This window comes from Diospyros lotus, chromosome 5 (genome assembly GCF_014633365.1).
Source record: "Diospyros lotus cultivar Yz01 chromosome 5, ASM1463336v1, whole genome shotgun sequence".
Classification (NCBI taxonomy): Eukaryota; Viridiplantae; Streptophyta; class Magnoliopsida; order Ericales; family Ebenaceae; genus Diospyros; species Diospyros lotus.
In genome coordinates, this window is record NC_068342.1 from 10,968,289 (window position 1) to 10,980,596 (window position 12,308).

At 33.5% G+C, this 12,308-nt stretch overlaps 1 protein-coding gene across 7 annotated transcripts in view; it reads left to right on the top strand.

Annotated features, from left to right (window-relative positions):
• The window catches only part of LOC127801711 (tubulin-folding cofactor A), a 108,975-nt gene that overhangs the window by 82,521 nt on the left and 14,146 nt on the right, over window positions 1-12,308 (top strand). For 2 of the 7 annotated variants that reach the window (XM_052337068.1, XM_052337069.1), the window contains exons 2-3: window positions 6,492-6,626; window positions 12,143-12,302. In XM_052337068.1, the coding sequence (XP_052193028.1) occupies window positions 12,150-12,302 (153 nt within the window). In that variant the 5' untranslated portion in view covers window positions 6,492-6,626; window positions 12,143-12,149. Of the gene's footprint in view, window positions 1-6,421; window positions 6,627-11,619; window positions 11,687-12,121; window positions 12,303-12,308 lie in introns of those variants that run through there. The other 5 variants (XM_052337070.1, XM_052337071.1, XM_052337074.1 and 2 more) reach the window with 5 other exon arrangements.

Here is a 12,308-nt window from a genome sequence, read left to right on the forward strand (position 1 = left end):
GGTTTTCGTGGCTTGTTTCTTGAGTGCTTCCGTGAGGCTTGGTGTATCTATTTTTTGGAGTTACTTGGGTGGTACAATCCGGACAGATCCAGATCTGAGACTTGGAAATCTATTTATAGGGAGTTTCTTTTACTGTTACTCTTTTGTGTTCTTAGCTGGTTTTGATATCTCTTTGGTTTTGCTTATATTTTGCTCTAACCCTCTGTTTTGATAAGTTCTCTTCCGCAATATATTCATTGAACTCCAATTCAATGGGTTCTTTCCATCTTGTTTCAAACCTTCAATCCTCTAATTTCTCAATTCAAATAACCCAACATAAATTGAATGGGTTGAACCTCCATGAATGGTTTCAATTAGTTTTAGTAGTGATCAAAGGGAAAGGGAAGATAGGCTACCTCACAAATGATACTGTTACTTTTTCGACCGATCCAACTTATAAGATGTGGGAAGTTGAAAATTCAATTGTTATAACATGGTTAATCAACTTTATGGAACTAAAAATTAGTAGGACATACTTGTTCTACAATATTACCCATGAAATTTGGACAAATAGTCCAACAGATATATTCTGATCTCCAATATTTTGCCCCACCCTTTGAAATTCATTCTGATTTTTGTAACACTGGGCAAGGAACCCTCAATGTTTTTGTCATATCAATAGTGTGGAAGATGAAGAATAACAAAGAAAAATGACACGAAGAATATAGCTAGATAAGGAAAGGAAGGAAAGAAAAGTGAAATCATTAAGAAAAATGCTTCAATCCCAATCTGAATCTTAAGGCAGCTCGAGGCTGAGCCAGCTAGTTCCACTTTCAACTTGAGAGATGACAAACACATTTACGTTACAATTAGGGATGGCAATATATATGAAGGATACAAGTAGAGAATCTCTTTGGTTGTTCTTGTACTAAGATATTTTGTTTAACCTATATCCCCATACCCATAGGATAATAGGTATCCAATAGGTACTCGTATATTTGGTATATTTTATTCTAATAGATTTATATTTATAATTTAAATAACGTCACAATAATTTAATAACAAAAGAATTTGACATAATACCAAAAAAAAAAAAAAAAGCTAAAAAACAATAACTATAATTTTTTAGAATTGTTCAAATTCATTAAATAAAAAAAATATCACCTTAGTTTGTCAACAAGAAGGTGATAGATAAGCGGTAAAAGAAACCATAACTATATTAGGTTTTCAATTTGCGAGACACATTTAATTCAGATTTTTTTATGAATCTATCACTTGTAATATAATATATATATATGTATAAAAAACATTATAATAGTGCATGCATTACAAGAATAGTTGCAACTATTGTCCAGTCTAATTTTATGTCTATGGGGGTCTCAATCACATCATGCGACATCCAATTCATTGTTTGTGCATCATATTATTCATATTAAGCTTTAAGGACCCACGATTTGGGGGCACCCATATAACTTTAAGATAATTAATTATATTTCTGTTGAGAAATTTACATTTTAATTTATGAAAAAAATAATTTAAGAAAATATATTTTTAGTAAATTTAATTTATTAATGATTTTCAAAACATTATATATATATATATTGAAAAACATCATACTCATATATTTATATGTCTTTCAAAATAATAAAGTATTTGTTTTGATTGATAAAAGAGTATAAAGCTTTTGAAGGTAAAGTAGCCAAATACACTTTTAAAGTTTATACACTTGATTTTCAATCTTAAAAATATTTTTGAGTTGATCAAGACTACACAGCATATTTTTAATATAGTCTAGTATCATAAAAACTTACTTCAGTATGTGTTATGCAAAATCTATATCTTTAAAGTTATAATTGAGTATGGTATTTGTATAATCGAATATCTTTATTGCTATTGACATTTGAGCATATTTTTCAATCGGGTATTGGTTTAGTTGCTTTTAAATCAGTCAATTATATGTTTTAACAAAATCTTCTTTTAATCGACTATTAAGATTTCTTATTTAAGTATTTTTTACAACCTCTCTGTATTTCAAAAATCAATCTAGTAAGGACTGTTTTTAATTGAGTATTTTTCTAGTATAAAAACTCCAAGAATCTTCTTTAGTTGAGTATGTTTTTCTCTCAATTGACTAATATATTTTTATAATTGATTATCTATATGTTTTAATTAAGTAAAGATTGGATGAAATTTGGATAAATCTTTGTGCTCAATTTTAATCGAGTATTAGTTATCTATACTTGTGTTAGTCAAGTAAGCTCAACCTGATAATCGAATGCTTAATGCAAAGTATCTGTAGTTTGTGAGTTAGTCGAGTAATGACTTAGTCTTATTTGAGTAAGGCTTCTATATAATCGATTACATGAAATGTCCAAACGAGTATGTATTTCATTAGTCAAGTATTTCTAGAACTTAGTTGAGTAAATGACATCTAATTCCAAATTTTACAGTCGTTATTTGGAAAACAAAAAAAGAACAGTTTTGACCGTTAAAGTTTTATCTCTTTATTCCTAGACATCTAACTATGCTCTCTTATATATGAATCATATAAACGAATAAGCATAAGGTGCTAAATGCTTATCTTTATATTATGCATCTATTTATAACGAATTTGACCATTATTGGTCAAATCAAAAAAGCTTTAAATGTGTGTAAGTTTCAATGCCATCTTCTAAGTCTCAAGCTTCTATATAAGACCAAGTGCTTCGAAGAAATAGTTTATGTTGCGATGACTAAAAGATAGAGAGAATGGTTGTTGATGTTCAAGTAACATAGAGCCAAACTAAGCACAACAACTCAAGTCTTTTTGGGCCAATGTTCACTACTTGAGTGATAGTGCTTCATATCTATTCTTTCTTCACTCTAAGCTATCATCTAGTATGGTTTCTTGTAAATCCTTTAGATTAGATATATATATATATATATAAGAGTTGAGTGTTTAATTCATTTATTCTTATAACTCTCTTTTGTTCAAGAGAATAGTTAGTATTATTGTATAATCTTGTATTTTCTCTTGATTTTGTCTTTTACAATTCTTTGTGAAACTCTTGTAATTATCCTTTAAAATGTAGTGGTTGTGGCTCAGTCTAGAAAGAAAAAAATCTTATGTAAAACGGGAGTTCCTACTTAGTCCGTTAAAAGTGGTGATTATTACTTAGCTTATTAAAAGTGAGGGTTCCTACTTAACCCGTTAAAAGTTGAGATTATTGCTTAACTTATAAAAATTGAAATTCCTATTTAACCCATAAAAGTGAATATTATAATTTACCTGTAAAAACTATTATCTTTAGTGGATGTTTTCTAAATCCTTAGTGAAGAGTTAAGATAGTGGATTGAGCAGTTGGCCGAACCACTCTATATTGATGTGTTCATGTTGTCTTCTTCTTATTGTTTACGTTTTATTAACTTTATTCTCTATTTGCTATACATATGTTTTTTCATCCACAAACACAACTTAATGTATTGTTTTTCCAATTGTCATTAAAACGTTTTCTTGAATGAAATAATCTTAAAAATTATATACTTTTATATTTTAATAACTGTTTTATAAATTCCTCATTCTAAGTATGATTCTTTATCTTTATACCAAAACTATATGTATATCTTACATTTAGTTTTTATAAAACATTTATGTTTCAACTTTTAATAAATTTCATAAAAAGTTTTTTAAAAACATTAGGCTCACTACATATAAGAACTTATTTGAGATTTTTTAACCACGTAGTCATTTCTTATTGCATACATTTATTTCATATGTTTCAAACTAATGTCTCTTGTATTCTTTTTTAAATATATACATCTTCATATTAATATTTTTATATATAAACTTATCAAATGCCTAAAGTTTTCTCAAATCATTTTTATGAAAGATCTTGAATGCTGCATATTCATTCATGCTCATTCCATCTCTTGTTGCATATGTTTGTAAGTTTAAAAAAATTGCTATTTTCAAACAACTTTACTTCATCTCAAATTAGAAAATACTTTTATTATTTCTGAAAAATAATCAAAACACCCAATTCACCATCTCTTGGTAATCTTTCAATTTCAATTTCAATCACATAAATATTATATTACTCTTAAATTTTAATAGTAGATTATTGAAAAAATGATATAATTATCATAAATTGAGGAATTTTTTTATATATTTATCTAAAATTCTAACTTACAAAAATTTCAATGACAATTTTTTTTTTTAAAAAAAGATTGGAGATAATACCTAGGTTTTTAAGAAAATTCAAAAAATAAGAGATGGTGATTTTCTTAAAAGAAAATGGTTGAGGACATTTTGGTAAATTGGATTTCCATCTCAAGGATATTTTGATAATTTTGAAATTGGGGCACTGATATAAATTTTTACAAATTTTAGGGTGTAAGTACAATTTACCAAAAGATCTAAGTGCAAGAAATCAATCTAAAGTAATTTGAGCCTTACAGGAAATTGTCAAAAATTGAAGGACTGAATTGCGGGGACTAAAATGAAATCATTGTAATACCCTGAAATTTTAAGATAATTTGAGAAACTATGATATATTATGTTGGATAAACAAAAATGAGTTTAATAACAATTTCGTATGATTTAAAGACATTTTAATAATATTGCAAGGGCTTAAGACCCATTTTTTTGTGGATTAAAGGTATCTTGATAATTTGTTCAGAGGTTTCATTTAGTGTAATTTTCTAAGTATAAGGTTTTTGTGTAATTTTTTAAAGATTATTGGGGTTTAAATGTGATTCTCAAAAAAAATTGAAGGCTTAAGTGAAAGTTTAAGTTGTAATGGGTATATTAAAAGTATAGGGTTTGAAACAATAGGTTAAATTATAATTAACAAAGCTAGATGGATGAAAATGAAATTTCTTGAAAATTAGTTACTTGCATGTATTTCCACCGGCGGTGGTCGAATCTTGAGAATTCGGCTTAGGAACAAGGAACAGAATGATGAATGGTTGGATTTTGAAGGTTTGGGCAATGAAGACAGTGATTTCTATTTATACAAAAAAAAGAAGAAGAAAAGGTTTAGCCAAAAAGAAAAAGGCAAAATCGATCATGATTTTATAGATAATTTTTTTAGAAAAGATTAAAAATAAGAAATTGAAACAAAAATAGAGTGAAATGGTAGATTTTTGAAAGAGTTCATGGTGTGGCTAGAAAAAACGTACGGAAAAACTAGTTCAACCAGGTGTAGACATACAAAATCATAAAGTGTTTTAGTTGAGGATTAAAGAAAAAAAGATGAGAGAAATAAAAAGAGAGAAGAAAAGACAAAAAAAAAAAAAAAAAAGACAAGTAATAGTTGGTTGCAATAAAGAAGTGGCTGGATAAAACAATTGAAGATGGAAGATGGGGCGGTGTCAAGAATGTTAACACATGGTCTAGAAGCTAGCATGTGATTCGCATAAAAGTAAGGCTAGAAGAAAAAGAAATAAGAGGAAAAAAAAAAAAACAAACAATAGTTGATTAGCGATGAAGAAGTGGCTGGAGAAAACAATTGGAGGTGAAAGACGGGGCGGTGTCAAGAATGTGTAGCACATGCGCTAGAAACCAAGTGTGGATGTAATGCGCTAGGCAAGACTAGAAGAAAAAAATAAAAGGAAAAGACAAAAAAAAAAGACGAGCAATAGTTTGTTGGTGATGAAAATGTGGCTGGAGAAAACAATTGGAGGTGGAAGATGGGGCGGTGTCAAGAGTGTGTAGCATATGCGCTAAAAGTTAAGTGCAGATATGATCGCGTAAAGGCAATGCTAGAAGAAAAAGAAATAAAAGAAAAAGACAAGTAATAATTGGTTGGCAATGAAGAAGTGGCTGGAGAAAACAATTGGAGGTGAAAGATGGGTGGTGTCAAGAATGTGTAGCATATGCACTAGAAGCCAAGTGCACATGTGATGCATGTTAGGGCAAGGTTAGAAGAAAAAGAAATAAAAGGAAAAGACAAAAGAGAAAAAAAAAAAAAAAAAGACAAGCAATAGTTGGTTGGCAATGAAGAAAAAAATTGAAGGTGGAAGATGGGGCGGTGTCAATGGTGTGTAGCACATACGCTAGAAGCTAAGTGTGTATGTGATTTGTGTAAAAGCAATGCTACAATAAAAATAAATAAGAGAAAAGATAAAAAAAAAAAGAAGAGAAAAAGACAAGCAATAGTTGAATCGTGGTGATAAAGAAGTGGGTGGAGAAAATAATTAGAGTTGAAAGATGGGGCGACGTCAAGAGTGTGTAGCACATGCGCCAGCAACCAAGTGCGAATGTTATGTGACTTAGGGCAAGGTTAGAAGAAAAGAAAATTGAAAAACTTGAAAATGATTAAAAATAAATAAAAATATTGGGAAAAAAATACCATTTGGCTAATCAAGGCTTTAGAATTATTATATTTACAGGGATTTAAAATATTATTACAATAAATTATTAATTTCATAGCAATATATAATAATAATTAATTAATTAAAGCTTAACGAATGCACAAGGGAGAGTGAGTGACAGCGAGATCTGAGTGTGAAGATTTGGAGGGGAAAAGAAGGAGTGCACTGCACGCGCTCACCCTGTCACTGCTGCCCACCTCAGTCGCCGGCGAAAGGATCAATACCACCACCGCCACTGCCGCCGCACGCTGCACCGCCGGACCGCCACCGCCCCTGCAAACAGAGAAACACAGGTATATAAATGTGCTATTTTTTAAAGCTAGATCTACTAAAAATCAACCGTCGGATGATCTAAGTTTTTGAGTGTGCTAGTCACAGTGACCGGGGGAGACCGCTTATAGGCTCCGATCACCGGAATCCACCGTTCACGGTGGCCGACGGCGTTTTATCGAAAGTATAGAATGTTTGGCTAAAAATTAAAACTTAAATCTGCAAAAATCTAACCGCTGGATCATTCTAATTTTTGAATATATGAGTCGTTGTAATTGTGGGAATCCGATGATCAGTCCCGAATCGTCGGAGTCACCAGCCGGTGGCAATCGCCAGCGACTTTTAGGCCGAAAATCAATTTTCAGATCTACTGTAATCCGATCGTTGGATCGCAACCATTTTTAGTTATGTTAATCACTGGGAAGAGAGGAATGCCTTGGTTGGTTTCGATTACTGAAATCACCGGCCGGATGGCGCCTGCGGTGTTGGCCGGCGTTTAGAGTGAATAAAATAATGATAAAAGAATACATCTTATGATACAATAAAAAAGAAAATGTGATATCAGATATTATAAATTATTTGTTCTCTTCCATTTATTTGTTCTTTCATTTGTTTATTTGGTACCACGAGGCTAGGGTTTATTCTTTCATTTGTATATGCTTTATACATAGTATATATATTTTCTATGATTTGTGATTGGTTGTTGGGATTGTTGGGTTTGCTGATTTGCTTGTTCCAATTTGTTAAATCTGATTATGTTTTTAATCTAGAATGTCTCTAAATTTCATCTTATGTAGTAGTCCAAAATCTATGGTTTAATAGTTTAAATGATAGGTGATATAATTAGTTGGACAACTCATCACCATATTGCTAGTTTTGTATGCATTTTAGCACCATCAATTCATTATCTATTCAAATTACACTTGTTTAATTCTAGTGCCTCTCAGATTTCGCTGTCTTGAAAACCGTCATACATTCTTTCTAAAATTTTCATTTTCTGCTTATCAGGTTTATATATTAATTTTTAATTAAAAAAAACTTTTAATTTTTTTTTTTCAAATTACCGACAGAATTAGCAACTGATCTCATCACAAAATAATACCAATTTAAAAATAGAAAATAAATTAGTGATGGATTTGGGGATGGAATTCTGTCAGTAAATAGACATAGACTATTTTTGTTGCTAAATTTGTTGCAAATTTAATTAATTTCTTTGAAGTTAATTACAAATTAACGACGGATTTAGAGAGAATTCCGTCGGTAAATAGAGATGGATAATTTTTATCACTAAATTTGTCACAAAATAATTTTATGTTTTTAAAAATAATAATAAATTAGCGATGGATTTTAGGACAGTAATTCTGTCGGTAATTAGAGACAAAATCTTCTGGCACCAATTTCTTTTAATTTTTAAAAATAATAATAAATTAGTGACAGAAATCCAAGTGATCAACATAAGCATCAAAGCTTTTCACCCCTTACATTGACCGATTGATATGATTAGTAGCCTACAGTTCCCTATACTAAATTCATACTCTCCCCCCCCCCACAATGCACATTGAAATTGGAAGACCACAACGCTAGATATGTAGGAGCATTCAAAGCCATCTGAGGCACATGTTTTATTTTGCTACAAAAAGTGATATTCCCAGGTCAAAAACTCAAAATAGAAAAGAGACAATTAAGTACCGTGTATATATATTTATATAAATCATAACAAAACCATTAATGATGCACAAGGCAACACCATTTGTGGTTACAGTTACTCGCACAAACTGGTAGTATTACAGACTCTACTCGGTAGTTTTTCAATTATAAGCAATGATGTGTAATTTGCCCAATTTTTGAAATAATCGACAAACCATTTACATAATGCTGTTAAATTCAATAGAATGACAGAAATTGTAGGATGGGGCAGAATAGAAGCATGTACATCAAATGAAAAAGATTCAACAAGTGGTCGAATCGGCAAGGGGAGCCAGGATTGTTGGATTCATCTCTTAGTTCTTGAGCTTGGTTATCCCAGGCTGGCAGCGAGTCTTTTTGGCTGAGGTTATCTCTCCGGGATTCTCAAAGTTTATCCATTGCTCAGTTGTTTCGGGATGACGGCAGATCCATCGAGTCAAAGTTATCTCCAAGTATCTCGGGCTTGGTTTTCTCATGATGGCAGCGAGTCCATCAGGCTGATTGGAGATAGATCCCATGTTGGGTTGGGTTCTTGGAGATTAGAATTCGGGAGAAAGTTAGAAGGGGGGGTTGTTCAGCAAGTGAATCCAATCATGACTAGGTTGCTAATCCAAATAAGTTCTCTAATCCCATTTCGTTTTAGGGAAAGATGGGTTGTCTAACCAAGTCAAGTTCAGCAAGGAACAAGAGAAAAAGAAAGAGGGAGAGAGTGAGAGAGAGATCTGGTTAAGTTATCATAAGGATGTTTTTGGACTTTTTAAAAATTTGACTATAGTTAAATGGTCATAGTATAGCAAATGACGGAAAGTGAGGCCAAGTTTTATAAAACTAAGAAAAGTGAATACCATTTCTAGGATGTCAGGGGTCTTACTTGTTCTTACGCTTAATTTCAGGGGTGATAAATGTAATTTACCTTAAAATAAAATTATTTTATTTTTTAATAAATAAAAAAGATTTCTATATATATTTATGATGGGTGTTCTGTTTAACCATTATCTCCCACTAATTCAGGGAATGAGGAGAGATAAAATAAGACATTGGACATTGTTAGACAAGAAAAATCATTTTTCATTTATTTTCATTTCAGCCAAATGACTGTTATGTTGCTCGGGTATGCAGAGAGAGAAAGTTGTGCACTGAAACACTGTGAGTGGCCTCTCTCTGTAGCTTAGTCACAAATCCTCACATCTATCTACCACTGTACTGCCCGCTAAGGTAAATTTCTCTTTATTAGCCATTTGCAATCTATCATCTTCCACTGTTAGAAAGCCCCTAGCGGTAGTGCCCCCCCTCCGTTGTCTGGCTCCCCAGACAATTTTAATTTTTATGAAAATTCTGCAAATGCAGAGATGGACCTGGCGTTTTCTGCTTTGCAGTGTCAATTTTGCCAATTTTAGATTGTAAGCCACAGTCTAAGATTCGACTTCTTAGTTGGAACCTTTTTCATTTGATGTGCACGCATCTATTCTACCCCAACTACAGTTCCTGCCATTCTATTGAATTTAACAGCATTATGCAGGGCCGGACCTTTCATGAGGCCCATGAAGCAGTTGCCTCAGGGTCCATGAAAATTTTATTAATTAGGAGCCCATAAATTGAAAATATCCATATTTATAAGGGCCCATTGCCCAGGCCCACCCGCCCACCCCCTTCTTCGTGACCCTTCTCCCCCCCTTTCTTTTGTTCGCTGCCCTAGCCCTACCTCTCTCGCTTCGTCGCGCCTCGCCCTTGCCCTTTCCATTGCCGTCGGCGGCTCGCCCTCGCTCCTCTAACTAATCCGTCGCTGGTCGCTAACTGCCTCTCTCTCCTCCTGCTGCTCCGTCGCCCTTCGCCATCGCCCTTTGGCTCTCATCCTCTCTCTCTCGCCTCTCGCTGCTCGGTCAGCGGTCGCTCGTCCTCGCTAGCTCGCCTCGCCCTCATGGTCAGTGGCTTGCTGCTTCGTCGCTCGCCAAGCAAGCGTCGCCTCTTGCTGCTCTGCTTCGTCGCTCGCCCTTGCCGGCTCGCCCTCGTGCTTGTGGCTCGCTGCCCTTGTTCCGTCGCTCACTGTTGTTGGTGGCTCGCTGCCTCTCGATTGCCGATTGGCTCTCATCAGATTCAGTCTTTCAGATCTACTTCTCAGAAGCTCCAGCTCTAGTCTCCAGATCTGCTTCAACTTTCAGCAGTTAGTTGCTCCTTCACTTCGTTTTGTTTATGATGCATAATGCATTCGGAGATTTGGATAGCTTGCCTATCTATTTTATTGATGTTACTTTCAACAGTTAGAGGCTGTTTGGCTTACCGATTTTTTTATAGCTTTTAAGCTATTTAGCTTTCAAGTTAAAAGTTAAGTAGTGTTTAAGTTGTCAATGTGTTTGGTTAAATGTGCTTTTAAGGTATCAATTAATATTTATGTGTTTGGTTTGAAAGAGCTGATAAGTCATTAAAATTTGACAAAAAGATCAAAATAGACATGATGCAAAATTTTATTATTAAATGTTAATAAATTATACATAATTATTAAAAATATATTAATACAATATTATTATATATATTATATATGTTATATATAATAATAATATATATTATTTTGTGTTATATATACATATAACATATATTATGTTTATTATTGCTGTTATATATATATATATATATATATACGCTGCACACAACGGTGAGCAACGGTCGATGGCTTGCGCGATGGCGTGACCCACCAACCAGATGGCGATGGAAGCCCAGCTGGACGACGGCGACGACGGATCTGGAGGAGGGGTGACGGTGGCAGCGGGTTTGGACGAGGGGCGACGGTGGTAGTTGCAGTGGCAGTAATCTTCACTTCTGATATGGGGGAAGAGAGCAAGGGAGGAGAAGAAGATGTTACTTTTGAGGGCAGAATAGTATTTTTGTCGATCAATGGCAGTAATCTTGTAACATTTTTTGCCAAAGCTGGGGGCACCAACTTTTGTAAAACGCTATTGCAATCGCTGATAAGCTATATAGTTTTTAAGCTGATTCTTATTGCCAAACACTTCATCATAAAATGCCATACAGCGTATACGCTGCATAAGCAGCTTATAAGCGGTCAAACTGCTAAGCCAAACAGCCTCTTAGTTGCTCCTTCACTTCGTTTGTTTATGATGCATAAAGCACTTTGTTTTGTTTATGATGCATAATGCATTTAGAGATTTGGATAGCTTGGGTATGTCTATTTTATTGATGTTGGTTGAATCTGGCAATTATGTCACAAGATTGGCTATTAAGAAAAAAATATTCGAACTGATTGATATTTTTGTCTATTAAAGTAAATTTCAATTGATAATTTATTTATTTTTTTTTTAAATTTGGATGTACTAGGGACCCATTTTTACGTTTTGCCTCAGGGCCCCCAAATTTCAAGTCCGGCACTGGCATTATGTAAAAGGTTTGTTGATTATTTCAGGAATTGGGCAAGTTACACATCATTGCTTATAATTGAAAAACTATTCAGTACAGCCATTAATACCTCCAGTTTGTTTGAGTAACTGTAACCACAAATGGTGTTGCGTTGTGCATCATTACGGGTTTTGTTGCAATTGATGTACTTAATTATCTCTTTTCTATTTTGAGTCTTTGACCTGCGAATATTGCTTTCTGTAGCAAAAGAAAACATGTGTGTTAGATGACTTTGAATACTGCTACATATCCAGTGCCATGGTTTTCCAATTTAAATATGCATTGGGGGGAGGGGGGTGGTATGAGTTTAATATAGGGATGAAGCACAAAGTGTAGGCTTCCAATTGTATCAGTCAGTGGTACGGGGTGAAAAAGTTCTGATGCTTATGTTGATAACCTGGTTTTGTTCATATGTGAAAATAAGAAGTAGGTGCCACTTTCACAGGCTTGATATGGCAACTCTTAGAAATCTGAAAATCAAGACATCTACTTGCAAACGTATTGTTAAGGAGCTACATTCTTACGAGAAAGAGGTTGAGAGAGAAGCGGCCAAGACTGCTGACATGAAGGAGAAAGGAGCAGACCCTTATGACCTCAAGCAGCAGGTATTT